Source organism: Sander lucioperca, chromosome 2 (genome assembly GCF_008315115.2).
Source record: "Sander lucioperca isolate FBNREF2018 chromosome 2, SLUC_FBN_1.2, whole genome shotgun sequence".
In the NCBI taxonomy this organism is placed as follows: domain Eukaryota; kingdom Metazoa; phylum Chordata; class Actinopteri; order Perciformes; family Percidae; genus Sander; species Sander lucioperca.
The window spans coordinates 21,471,087-21,485,823 of NC_050174.1; the positions used below are offsets into that span (position 1 = coordinate 21,471,087).

Here is a 14,737-nt window from a genome sequence, read left to right on the forward strand (position 1 = left end):
TATAAAAAAAGTAATTTAAGTTTTAATGTAAAAAAAAAAAAGTTTCCTAAAAATGTAGAAAATAAATAATAAATGTCCATCATAAGATTAACGGGAACCTGTGGTTAACTGTCTTTTCGGAGTTAAACTCCACAAGCGTGTCCTGCGGCTCGCCAGCCGTCTCACACACACACGCACGCACGCACACGCACACAGCGCTGCAGGCAGAGGCGGGGTCTGTTCCGAGTATAATAAAGCCCCGTCCGTGTTGAGCAAAACATTACGTGAATTACTACAAGAATGGACGTGCATTTAATATAGGAAAAGTCATGGGAAAAGTGCACAAGTATTAGCATCATTTGTTGTTGTTGTACGTGACGCTAAGGTCTAGTGACGATGCTATAAAGACCGTTGCCGTGCTTGCGTCACTCCCTTACCCCTCCTACCAGTCCTTATGGCCACTCGGTCAGTGGGAATGCAAACAGGAAAAAAGATTTTGGGGGAGAGTAGTTCTTAGAACTGCTTAGAAGTGTACTTTTCCTCTAAAAAGTAAAAGTACTATCCGATCGGAAAGCACCTATGGTCGCAGACTGGACGGGGCGGCGTCACGTGACTACACACGTGGCGGCAGTAATATGTTTTAAGGGGAAAGTACATTAACACACAGTGGGCGGCCGCGGAATTTTAATAGGATTAAAAGACCGAAATAACCGACTTGGTAAAATTACGTCGGTTATAGGCTCTGAATTCGGTTACGGTTATTTTTCGATTAATCATCCAGCCCTAGACGACAGTCCCCTAAACTATGATCTGAATAGTTAAACTAGATGCACACCCGCCGCAGTGGACTCTTGCTAATTCGTAGCGAATCTAACATTCTCGTTTATGAGAGGAATTGAGTGATGTCTCCTTCTCTGCTTTTGTCTCTTGAAGGGGTATCATCTCTGGTTACGAGAGGTGAAGCCATGGGAGTTGAGTAAACAATGTGTGGATTCTACTTTGTTCACTCTGTCCTTATTAAGCTTTAACCTTTCAGTTTCTGTCTGCCAATGCTCAAACTGATGTCGGATAAGTTAAGGAATCTAAATGAATTCTGTTTTTCCTGTAGTCTTGTATAGCAGAGGCGAGCCGCCTCATCTGTACAACACTACAGAAAAATATTTCCTGAACCTATCCAAAAATCTCTACAAAGCTCGACGTCTTTAACTCTAATTAGAACTGAGCAAATACTTACTGGCAGCCCAATAGGATGAACTCAACACAAGCAGAACAGAAGAAAGCAACTGACACTGTGCTGTTGCTAGCTCTTCCACTGCAGTACACAGTGGAGAAATCATGTGTTTCTTACAGTAATGGCTACTTCAAAATTCCGGCCAATCACTCTGGTAAAAATCTGCAAGGGAGTGTAGTCACGGTATCTTTGTAAATCAGTGACAACATTTTTTAAATAAATCATCTCTGTTTAAAGTTACAATTAGACGTGAGGTTTCCTGTAGGGTGAATCATGGGGTTAAGGCAAAGATTTGATTAATAGACAATTGGAGACAACTGAGCATCTTTGTTACTGTACATGTCTTTTAGCTAGAAAGTAGGACACAACAATATTCATTTGCGCATCCTCATGAAATATGGTGCTGAAGGTTTGGTGACTTACTGATTACTTAAGAAACTACTATGGTTAGCAGGCTAAACAGTATCTTACTTTTGGCAGCCTGTCACAAAGGGTTAGGGTTAGGTGAACCTAGCAGCGTTTAGGTCTGGCAAGCCCATCTAGCTTGACTCACCTGCCAAAGCCAGCTGGCTTACCAGACCTAAACGCTGCTAGGTTCACTCACCTTTCCTCCCTTCTCTCTAAGGTCAGCAGTGCACTTCAGCTTAGCAAGAAGGCTTTGCGAACAAATTGATGAGCACATTTACTAAATCTGGCGATTTCAGAGTTTTTTTAGCGTGGCCTATGTGTGTGTTATAATTGTTTGTTTTTTTTTTGCTTTTTTTGTTTAGCTGGTTTTAGAGTTTAGAGTCCACCACATCTGTTATTTTTCTTATTTAAAACCCATACCTTCGTCCCAGCCGTGGTTTGATTCCACATTTTTTATGTTTTCACTCTGTGTTACTCTGCGGTGCTCTTTCCCGCTCAACTTGTATATTCAGAGCTGAAAACATCCAGAGAGAAAGAGGATCAAGGCAGATATGCTTGAAACAAAGAAGTTTGTCCAACCATGTCTATGGCCAAACTCGATGCAGGGTGCTTTAAGAGAGAAGAACGGGATGTAATAATAGTTCAGATATAGGTATAAATGGCACACATTCTTTCCTCTAAGTCTAAGGCACTGAAAAGAGAGCTCTACAGAGAAGTTTAAACCCTGCTTACTTTGTCTCTGCACACCTAGCCAATCGCCATGTGAGGTGGGGAAGGAAGCGAAAAATGGAAGGAAGAAAGGAAAGCGAGATGACAGAAGGAATCAGAAGCTACAGTAGATAATGCGACAGGAATGGAAAAGGCTGTGCTCCCTGTAGCTGATCTTTCCATTTTATTTTTCTTCTTCTAAAAATGACTCGCACACCCTGTCATTGACTGACCACACACACACGCATGAATGTGCGTGTATATGCACACAGTCTTCCCAGTGTGTTTTGTGTTTGTTTGGTTTTATTTCTGTGTGTGTATATGTGTGCGCGTGTGCTTGCTTGTGTGCGTGTGTGTCTGCGATGCTTAAATAGTATATAATCCAACAGTCAGCAATTTATAGCCTGTAATTATAGACTGTCAGAGAAAGAGACACAGTATGAGCTTTCATGCTGTGGCTTGTGTGTGTGTGTGTGTGTGTGTGTGTGTACTCTTGGCATATTTATGTCATGATAGTGAATATATTAATATTGAGATCAATTACTGTTCCGCACACAGTATTCTCAGTGGGCTTTGCGTTGGAGTTCATGCTTTTATGTGTTTTGTCTGTTTTAAGTTCTTTTACAATTTGTTCTATTTTTATAATCTCCTCTGATTGGACAGTGCATACCAATTTCTCATCCTGATTGGACAGATCCAATTTCATAGTATGAAGAGGTGTGCTTCCAGGGCAACAGAATAGATGGGTAGAGCTTATATCCCACTGAGGTCTCTACTTTCTGGCTTGTTCCAGTGCTCAGTCTGTGTTTCTGTCAGTGTGTTTCCATAACTGCAAATTCAATATGTGTGACTTCATTTGTATTTGACAATGCTGTTACTTGGCAGCAAGGCTTTCTTGAACATTAATACATTGGCAAAATTTATATTAAAGGGATAGTTCGCTTGAAGAGGTATTTTGCTGATTTAATCCAGCTCTGTGTCATGTCAGTGTGGTCAATGTTGAGCTCAGATTCCCTCCGTGGCGCCAGTGCACGGAGCTCCATGTGGAGCAGGGCAACGGAGGTCTGCCAATATCAGCAACCATCCGCTGCCCTGCTCCTTCGTGCACTGGGGTCACGGAGGAAAGCCAAACATTGTTCATTCCAACACTTCCCACACAAAGATGACAAAGAGCTGCTTTAAAATCGGCAAAGTATTCCTTTTAAGAGTTACAGTAAATGAGAAGACTGATACCACTCTCATGCCTGTGCAATAAATATGAAGCTGCTGCAACCAACCAACTGGTTAGCTTAGCTGAGCTTAACATAAAGACTGGAACCAGCTAGCCTGGCTTTGTCCAAAGGTAACAAAATATTTTTCTTTTAAATTAGTTATTACACAAAACTGATTTGGTGCGTGGTCCGTTTTTAAAGCTGCTCTCTCAATTTCCTCTAGCTGTCGTGGTAGAGTGCTTGAGATGTTTTTTTGCCGGTCAATTTGTTAGGACAAATAAAAAAACCTAATGAAAAACCATTTCCCCTTTTCTTCACTCTCTCACTCTCCAGGCGAGGATGAGGAGTTAGGACCCCCACCCTCAGTAGACGAGGCGGCTGATGCTCTGATGACCAGGCTGGGCTTCCTGCTTGGGGAAAAGATAATCGGTGGAGAGCCGGGGTCCCCTTACCATGCCCAGCATGATAGACAGGTAATCAACCCACACACAGATGCACACTTCCACACTTTGTTTTAGGGCTCCATAACTAACTAACTAAAACATTTTAAACAGAAAAGGTTGGGGTACCCTTACTTGGGTGCCTAAATTCAGATTTCAGAAGTATATTCCAATCATGTTGTAATTTTTCAGTAATTGGGGGTGTTGTTTTATTATATATAGGTAAAGTGTTACTGTTATTTTATCTCTGTCCTTCACATATTGTATATTTATTCCCAAAATCTGAATTCAGCATTTGGCAATGCGCAAATAATAATAATTAAGCGTATTTTTTGATTTGTATTATTTGTATTTTGGAAACCTATGAAAACACAAAATAGTCTGAGACTCTGAACTGAGAATCACAATTTTTGGACTTACAATACCAAAGTGTACAATAGTACAGTAGTTTTAGAATGTTCAGATTATTTTTGTCACCTCTAAGGCTGCCATAGGTTTCCATTCATTTCAATATACTTATACTCACGTACAAGTAGGCTCTTCTGTACAGTACTTAAATGACGTAAATGCACGTAGTTTGGATGGCAGTTCTGACCCAGAGCACAGAGATTAACCACAAGACAGAGGGTTTAACAAAGAGTTTTAATGGAATCGGTACTTAGGAACAACAGCCTGGAGGGAACAGGGCTGAGGCTGGATGCCGGCCAGGCAGAGGTGGATCCCAAAAATCCCTCTTAGATCCAAGCGTGGAGGAGACGCAGTAGAGCACAGAGGAGCAGTCTTGAGGTGGGGTGTGGACAAAAAGCAGGAATTAGCTGAAGCACAAAAAAAAAACACAAACAGGACTAGGAATTATCTTGGAAAGATCAAACGGAGCCAAGTTACCACACTGGTGGACGTAACAATCTGGCAACGATTGAACAGTGAGAACAACCGGGGCTTAAGTACTGGTGAGGTGAGTAGGTGATTGGCAGAAGCTGCGCAGGATGAATGGCAGCGCCCTGGAGAGAGAAGGGCCCCGTCCCGTGACCTACATACATACTGGGAGAAGACAGGGGAAATGGGAAAACACACACTAGGACAGGGAAAGCCAGCAGACCCAATAATACTAAGAGTAAAGGCCAATTTATGCTTCTGCGTTAAATCGACGCCATGGGTACGTATGTACGTACGTACGTGGAGTTACGGACCCTACGCCGTAGCCTGACGTGCACCTCTCAAAAAATGTAACCACACATTGCGGCGACGCAGACAGCAACAACTGTGATTGGTCCGCTCGGCCGTGGCTTGGTAGCGTTGCATTTCCCCACGACTCGTTTCCTGGTTCTCCTTCTCCATAAACAACATGAAATCAAGGAGAGGGTTAACTTTTCCTGCTACAGATTTCCCACCGTGGTCAGAAAGAACAGGGGAGACACTTTGGTTTTTTTTCCACTTTTTTTCACTCACTCTCTCACTCGCTCTTCCACACACTCCCCACGCACACACATGCCGGCCCTGCTATGCTCTTAAAGACATCGACGCACACACCAACGCACGAGTATAAACTTCAGGCCACTTACATAGGCTACAGCTAAAGCTCTGCGTGGAGCCTCCGCCGAACCATAAATCACGCTTAAGTCTACAAATGGCAAAAAAAACTTTCAAAAACCTTATGTGTCTCTGTATATAAGATACTGTTTATAGGATACTCGTAACACTGTGTAAATACATAGTTTTTACATTTTGTATCACATAACTTGGATATTAAGTGGAACGTTTTTTTTGTTTGCGACATTTCATATATATTCCTGCTGTTTCTGTCTCCATTCAAATCTAAACATGCTTTATCTCTCTCTCCTCTTTTCCGCAGAGGATCTCTCCTTCCTCCAGTCTGGCCAGTAGCTGCACCTCCCCCTGCTCCACACTGCAACCTCCTGCTGGAGGGGAGGGCGACGACGACAACAAGCACGCCTCGTCCAACCACGCCTCCGTCACCTCCCCCACCTCCACCCTGGAGAGCAGAGACAGCGGCATCATAGGTGACATACTGCACTGTCCATTAGGGCTGAACGATTCATCGTTTTCGAATTGAAATCGCGATTAATCGAATGTGAACATTTAGTTGGATGTTTGCAAAATGTTAAACATTTTGTTTAACATTTTTTATTCCTCTTTTTATTGTTGAATTTCAGTTTACACGAAAGTACTGATATTTTTTTATTGGAATTGTTTATTATTATAACTTTAGCTTTTGTGATAAATGTTCTGTTTGTTCCACGCTTATTAAAAGAGAAACACTTATTGCTGGGAGTTCATATCTATGCTCTCATCCTTGCATAAGAATATGGAGCAGTTTTGATAGTGTTTAATGGTATGTATGCTCCATGACATGTTGTATCTGTTACTCAGTGAATATTGAACTTTTGCTATACTTAAAAAAAAAAATCGCGAATCGTAATCGCAATATCTGGCTGAAAAATCGCAATACGATTTTTTTCCCCCAAATCGTTCAGCCTTACTGTCCATACAGCTTTTTCAAAAAGAAACCCTTAAACTGCTAAAGTCAGGGTTTCCACGGGCTCTTAAAAAGTCTTACATTTCAAAATCAAAATGAAAAGGCCTTTAAAAGTCTTAAATCAGCTGAAGTATTGTGTCTAGGTCTTAAATACTTTTAAACACAGGTCTTAATTTTTCTGCGGCCATGTAACGCTACCTCTAATGCTCAGTCTAACACTCCCGCAGCGCTTTAGAATATTTGTTTTTTTTATTCTGTGGTGTTGTAGTTCTTTCTTTCGCTAGTGCAAATACAATATGTATTACGACTACAAATGTGACCAACATGCAACTTAAATTGCAGCCAATCAGCTTTCGTTGACTGGTATAAGTACTTGTTATTACATTTTAAACAAATCATTTTAATTTGACCACATGGCCTTAGCAATACACAAGCCGTGCTCTTCTTTATTTCAATGTATCGATTCAGGCACCGCTTAGGCACCGACACCATTTTAAAAGTATTGTTTTTAGGACCGGTATCGGAAAAAACCCTAACCCTAACCTAACCCTACTCTGGGTCCTCCACAGGGTGACTAGACACCAGTCCTATAATGTAAATGAGGAAATCGGAGAATTGTTTCAGATGATGTTTCCCGACTCTGACATCTGACGTTTTTTGTTTTGTTTTTAATGTCGTGATATAGGTCTTAAATTTAATTCATGGTGGTCTTAAAAAGGTCTTAAACGGTCTTAAAGGTGCTGTTGGTAGGATTGGGAAGATCTAGGACTTAGCCAAAAAATTTGAACATCAACAAACTTCTCAGTCCCTCCCCTCCTTTCTGCTAAAGCCCAAAACGTTCTCCTAATCCCCTCCCCCCACAAGGGAGAATGAATGTGTGTGCATGAGCAGTGATTGACACGCAGTTAGACACCCCCCCGGCCCTGATTGGTGCATCTGAACAGGGAGCTGTGGATTTTTGCAAATCGCACTACAGGCTGTAGGTGGTGCCAGAGGAGCCAGATTTTTTTTAAATGACCTGCTTCATGTAGTTCTACTGGAACATAGGGTCAGTTTCAGCAAATATGACAGAAAGTTAGTTTTATAAGTCTTACCTACTGCACCTTTAAGGTTGACTTGGTGAAATCTGCAGAAACCCTGAAAGCAATAACTTTTTCTCTTTCCCTTGCTCTCTCTTTCAGCCACATTGACCAGCTATTCTGCTGAGTCAGCAGCAGAACGGGACGACAGCAGCAAGGATCCCGGTGACGGTTACCGTGGCAGCAGCCTGAATCTGTGGCAGCAGGGGGGCCGGCCGGTGGTGGCCTCCAGCTCCTCCTCCTGTATGGCAGCGGTAGGAAGCGCCAACGACGGCTCCCTCTACAGGGTGGAGGACATCATGGCCGCCTCCACCTACAGCCTCAACAAACTCCACCCAGACCGAGGCCCTGGCTCCGCCCTCTCATCAGGCTCCACCCACTCCATCCCTCTCTACCTCATGCCCCGGCCCAATTCGGTTGCCGGTAAGATAGTCTATCTCGACGACGGTCCATTTACGGGATAGTTCCGGTGCCGCAGGAAATTCCTCCGGATGACCCACACTTTCCGCTTTCTTTGAGTTAACTTTAAACTCCAGTCGCATCGAGCAACATTAACCGGAACCTCTGAGCAACAGAACAGACTGAAAATGGCAAATTTGGATCATGCAAAAAGGCAGGCCTGCTTGTCCCGTTGCCTATTGATTCTGCATTCACATGCAGATATCTGTAAATAGAGATTAACAAATGGATAATCTCGCATTGCCAGACCCACAGTAGCTCCAACGTGCTGCGGAGTAAGGTCTGGCTCCTCCACACATACATTCCAGGGTAGCAGATAAAAACGCTCTGGGTCGTTTGCATTTCTTTAGTGGGAGGCACTAAGCTCTGGACACAAAACGTCTCAGTTAGAGAGTAAATGCTGTAAACATATTCTTTGTAAATCTTTACAATCATTCCCCTTCAAAACTCAGCGTGTAGCTTGCTAGCTCGAAGTTTGTTGTTGTTTCCCGAAGCGAACAGAGTTTGAGAACGGCAACACACAGAGATTGGAAGGTGAGGGACATCAGGCAATTATCCTGGAAATGTGCTTCCATAGATCCAGACTAACAAATGGATGATGTGTGTGTATGTGTGACTCTAGTGGTTTTCAGGCCTGCAGGACACTCCCACACACTCTTTTCCTGTTAGGAAGGAAATACATCACTCTTTCTCTACTATAGTGACTTCACTGGTAATGGTGAACAAACAAAGACTTGCTTCCATGATTATAATGTATGTGTCCACTCTGGGTTTAAACAGGGCTTCCTAACAGGCAGAGGCATATGTAGTTTGCCACAGTAACTATATGGATGACAGTTATACACAAGTTGCATACTTCAACATTTAAAAAAATACACTTTCTTTCCAAGAAGGAGATAAGAAGATTGATAGCAATCCCACGTCTGTTTAAGTGCGGTGCTGGAGACACGAGGTGGTTAGCCTAGCTAGCTAGCATTAAGACTGAAAGCAGGGGGAAAACATTAAGCTTGGCTTTGTCCAAATGTTAGGGAATGCATACCAACACCTCTAAAAACGAGGTGATAATGAGCTCCATGTTTGTAGTTTGTTATGTGTGGATACAAAAACAAACAGACTGAAAAACAGAGACAACGCCTGGGCAACACGTTCCCATCGCATCCTCCCTTTCCTCTTTTCCTCTCTCTCTGTGTCTCCATAAAAACTAAAAAGGAAGGAAGTGACATGTATGACTTTTCTCAAAACACGAAACACACACACAGACATACACACAGGATACGCGGCACAGCCAGTGCTGGCATTCTCTGTGGCGTTAAAGGATTGTATATGGATTGATTGGATCACACTTTGGGTAGGTTTCTGTCCGTTTTTGTCTAGACAAGTTACATTTGTCCATGCTTTGTTAGCTTTCTAATCAGCTTTATAGTGGCTGCAGTAGAAGTCTCGACACTGTACTCTTCGGACAATATCCTACTAATGCCTGTTCTTCTCATCTGCATGACCACTGTGGGTCTTCACACAGTTTTGAAACAGACTTTTTAGTTTTTTAAACTCTGGATTTAGTTTGTGTTTTAGATAGTGGCATGCAGGTTGTGGATTTATTTGTTGTGGGCGACCCCTGGACACTGAAGCAATAGGATCAGCAAATTGCCAAGATATGCGTCATTTAGAAACATTAGTCGACAACGTGATGTTGCCAGGCAACCAGCAGAGAATCCTGGAGTTCACCGCTCAAGGCTTAACAACTAGTCTGGCACATAACCCCTCGTAAAATCACATTTTTTGTTCCTTTCCTTACCTTTTTGTTACCGTTACCTAACATTTGGACAGAACCAAGCTAGCTGTTTTCCCCTGTTTCCAGTCTTTGTGCTAAGCTAACTACTAGCAAATGAGTCACACTCAAATACCAGTGTAGGGACTTTGAGAGAGAGAGAGAGAGAGAGAGAGAGAGAGACTGTAACCATAGGTTTACAAAAACGTACAAAGAGAACAGTTACACTAATGGATAGTCAAAAGGCAACCAGATGAACTAGTTACTGCGTCACACATCAGGTCAGGTGTGTGTGTGTGTGTGTGTGGGGGGGGGTGTTTAAGAGGTGCTGGATTATTTAAACAATATTATCAAATTTGATTATTAACACAATATCAATATTTTACTTTTTAAATATCAGTGTTATTGTCAGTGATGGAGTACTCGCTACTCTCTGGACTCGTGACTCGAATTGGACTCAAACGCTGATGACTTGGACTCGTGCTTGGACTCATGGATTTATAATATCGAACTCGGAAGTTGGATGAGGTTTCTGACTATTATGTGTAATAGGCAGTGCGTACTCAAGTCCTGGACTCGAGTCCAACTCATCTATGCTGTGGTCTGACGAGTCCACATTTCAAATTGTTTTTGGAAATTATGGACGTCAAGTCCTCCGGGCCAAAAAGGAAAAGGAACGTCCAGATTGTTATCAGCGCAAAGTTCAAAAGCCAGCATCTGTGATGGTATGGGGGTGTGTTAGTGCCCATGGCGTGGGTAACTTGCACATCTGTGAAGGCACCATTAATGCTGAAAGGTACATATAGGTTTTGGAGCAACATATGCTGCCATCCCAGCAATGTCTTTTTCAGGGACGTACCTGCTTGTTTCAGCAAGACAATGCCAAGCCACATTCTGCGTGTGTCACAACAGCGTGGCTTTGTAGTAAAAGAGTGCGGGTACTAGACTGGCCTGCCTGCAGTCCACACCTGTCTCCCATTGAAAATGTGGGGCGCATTAGGAAGCGCATAGCTTCAACAATAAGTGTCCTCATAAGTGTGAGGGTTGTTAAAAGGAAAGGTGATGTAACAGTGTTCAACATGCCCCTGACCCAGCTTTTTTGGAATGTGAACAAAAACAATAACATTAATCAGTTTGAACATTAATCAGTTTTAACATTAAATATCTTGTGTTTGTAGTGTATTCAATTGAACATAGGTTGCAAATCATTGTATTCTGTTTTTATTTATGTTTCACATAACGTCCCAACTTCATTGAATTCATCATTCTCTCTCTCTCTCTCTCTCTCTCTCTCTCTCTCTCTCTCTCTCTCTCTCTCTCTCTCTCTAGCCACTAGTTCTGCCCACCTTGAGGATCTAGCCTATCTGGATGATCAGCAGAGACACATCCCTTCAAGGACGTCCCTCAGAATGCCCAGACAGAATTCTGGGAGTCGTAGTCAACAGGACCAAAGAGGTAAAGGAATACAAAAACACACATGAATGTTCTTTCAAACATACCATACTATTTGTTATACCATGGTATGGGTGAATACTCGATTCTGATTGGCTGCAGGGTGTCCATAAAAAAGTGTTATAGGACACCTACTAAAGGAGTTTCGGTGAAACTGACTCTTTACCGTTCAAAATGATTGCGCTACAATAAAATTAAAAGAAAGAGAAAATGTGAATCTGTTATTTCCAACACTGTAGCTAGTTCTTCAGTGCCTAGTCCTCTGAACACCATAGGATGGCGCTAACACATAGGTTTCAGGTGTTAAGTAGGTTACACTGCCCCTCTAAACTAACTTTGCTTCACAGCAAATTACGTTATCTCACATCCCGTTCATTGTTTAGGTTGCTACTTTAGGCTGCGGCCGATGGTAACGTGGCGGAAAATTTGTTCGTGAAAATCTTTGGTTGCGTCCATACTCTGCACTACATACTCAATATGTATACTATCGTTCAACATACTTTTGTGTAAATAGACAGTAGTGTGTATCTTTTTCGGACGCACTATGAGCCTCCTTGCCGTTGGAGGCACGTAACCATGGTAACCCCTGTCGACTTTAGCTTTAGCGGCATCACCAGATAATGTTTAAATTACTGAAACAGGTAAATAACCACAACAACAGTCGCAGGTGACAAAATCACAGATTTAAATATGTTGAAATGTCAATTAGACAGAGCTCCTTGGTTGCTCTCCGTTTGTCTGTTATGAAAGTTGTTGTTACTACCGCATTGCATTGTGGGATACGTATGCCGGCGTAGTGTCCAGTATTGCATGCTGTAATAATTTTTTCCCAGAAATACAAAGTAGTATGCAATTCACATACTATTGGTTTCATACAAAGGTTTCAGACATACAAAAAAATCTCACACACTGTTTTAGTGTACTAAATAGCATGTTAATATGGAATTTTGGACACAATACAAATATTGTTTTGGGGACAATGACGTGGCTGGATAGCTAGCTTGTCTTGTTATTAAACATACTGTCACATTATATTTATTGATTGCCAACCGTACACATTGTTATTGACTTTGAATCTTGCTAGCATAGCGTTAGCTTTCTGGCTCGTAGCTGTCTGAGCTGAAGGGTTCTCTGAGCTGAGTGGACTATATAGGCCTACATATCTCCCGCTGCTAAAATATAAAGTAATGGTTTAAAAAAAAAAATTTGGCAAGTAGCCTGGCATTGCCAGACCTTCCTCCACAGCGCTGCAGAGGAGGTTCTGGCTAGTCCACACAGCATTCCAGGATGGGAGAAAAACGTGCTCTGGTTTATTAGCATTTCTTTAAAGTGCCCATATTATGAACAAAACACTTTTTCTGGGATTTGGGGTGTTATTTTGTGTCTCTGGTGCTTCCACACTCATACAAACTTGGAAAAAAAAAAACCATCCATGCTGTTTTGAGTGAGATACTGGTTTCTGAATGTGTCCTGCCTTCAGTCTCCGGGTGAGCTGTTCAAAATCTGCACAGCTTTCTACGTCACTAGCCGAAACGAGCTGGCTAACCACAACCGTTAGCATGCTAGCGCTAGCATGCTACCTCGTTCTCAATGGCAAAGCACTGCTACAACACCCACAAGTTCACCATAATCTACAAAAGAACTACTTACATGTGCAACCTCGTTTAGAAGAAGTCTCCCAGCTAATCCTGCCTTATAACTGACCAAAGTTGGAGAAACAGCCTTTCTTTTACTGTCTATGGAGCTAGCTAGCTGACATGATCTATAATCTGAGCTACTGCGCATGTGCGAGTGCAAACAAAGATAGTACAGAAGAAAAGATGTCTCACTCTGTAGCTAAAACAGAGACCTGAACACAAGGTGAAAAGAAGAGCTGCAGCAGTGAGAGAGAGCTGTGCAGTACAACAAAAATATGGTGTTTTTTGAAAATTAAACCATGTAAACCTATTCTTGTACAACATTAAAATACAATTATGAACCTGAAAATGAGCATAATATGGGAGCTTTAAACCAATCACAATTAGGGTTGGGTACCAGAACCTGGTTCCACTACCGGTTCCTACGCAAACTGTAGTATTCTGACTGGATTAGAAGGCAAATTTCGGTTGCTCATTTCGGTTCTGACTGAAATATTTTCCCTCTGTTGATCCGGACAGTGGCAGAATCTTTTTTTCTTTCTCCCTTTTCCGCCGAGTGGTGCACGTGCCCGCGCACGGTGTGAAGCCCGTGTCCGTGCTATTCTCCGACATGCACTCTATTATCACTGCTGCTAGACGGCTTTTTGTACACGCTCCGAAACTGACGTAAAAATATCACACTTTCTTTGTAGTCTACCATTAGCTAGCTATCATAAATGTAGGCTACTTTTAAAATGCCGTATTTTCCCTCTGGGCTCACCAAAACGGACATAAAAGCATATTAACCATTCACTGCACGTGATCGCTACTAAACATATTACACTTGCTCTGCTAGTCTATCATTCAGGAAAAGTAGATAGTCTAGCTAGCTGTCTGGATTTACCCTGCAGAGATCTGAGGAGCAGTTAACCATAGTCCTCAGAAATCCACCAGAGTTTAGAACGCCAACACAAAGAAAGTGGAAAATGACGGACATCTGGGCGAAAATGAGGGACATCCGGAGGATCTTCCATCGCACCTGAACAATCCGCTAAAAGAATCGTCGTCAATATAGACTATTTGGACACCTCGTCAGGCATTAACCCTTACACAAACAATATTCTAATACTCCTCTCCTCCTCCCTCCCTCCTCTCTTCTCCAGCAGTTCGTTTCACTCCCTCTCTCAACCTGAAGCCCCTCCACTTTGAGGTCCCAGGTCTCTCGTCTGATTGGCTGTTCACTGGCAGGGAGTGGCTCTTCCAGGAAGTGGACGCTTGTCTTCGCAGTGGCGACCCATCAACCAGTCAGGGCGTGGTGATCATCGGCAACATGGGCTTCGGCAAAACGGCCATCATCGCCCGCCTGGTGGCGCTCAGTTGTCATGGAAACCGCATGTCGCCAACTGCTACCAGCAACCAGACCATGCCTAAACGTAAGCAGAGAGAGACGTTTTATATAGTGTTATACCAATCAAGTTACCTGTGTTATTAGTAAAAAGGAATCCAATACTCTTATCCACACCAGGGATATTCCTGCATAGAGGAACTTTTGGGGTGCGGCCCTGCCTCTTCAGAGCGTACAGTACATCCATGGCGGTCAACACTAACACCAACTTAATACCACTAGTTTTACACTTTTCTTTTGGAACTAATGGTCAATACACTTCAGTTATATGGAATTATATATAACTTTTTAAAGTTAAGAAGCTGAAATTATGAATTATTTTGACTGATAGAGGAACGTATGTTGGAAGTTAAGTCAGGAAACTGTTTTAAAACCATTTCAATAGTTTTTTTCAAAAGCTATAGAATTGAATAAAACACCCAAAATTCAATAAAAGTAGTGAACTGATCCTTCAATTTACCTGTGAAGTGCGTTGTATGGAACC

The 14,737-nt window shown here is 42.4% G+C and overlaps 1 protein-coding gene across 3 annotated transcripts in view; it reads left to right on the forward strand.

The window, feature by feature from the left end:
- The window catches only part of LOC116045006 (protein TANC2-like), an 87,463-nt gene that overhangs the window by 30,061 nt on the left and 42,665 nt on the right, over positions 1-14,737 (forward strand). For 2 of the 3 annotated variants that reach the window (XM_031292500.2, XM_035994698.1), the window contains 5 exons: positions 3,871-4,010; positions 5,830-5,998; positions 7,656-7,976; positions 11,110-11,235; positions 14,015-14,281. In XM_031292500.2, coding sequence (XP_031148360.1) covers positions 3,871-4,010; positions 5,830-5,998; positions 7,656-7,976; positions 11,110-11,235; positions 14,015-14,281 — 1,023 coding nt within the window. Of the gene's footprint in view, positions 1-3,870; positions 4,011-5,829; positions 5,999-7,655; positions 7,977-9,265; positions 9,361-11,109; positions 11,236-14,014; positions 14,282-14,737 lie in introns of those variants that run through there. The other variant, XM_035994707.1, reaches the window with a different exon arrangement.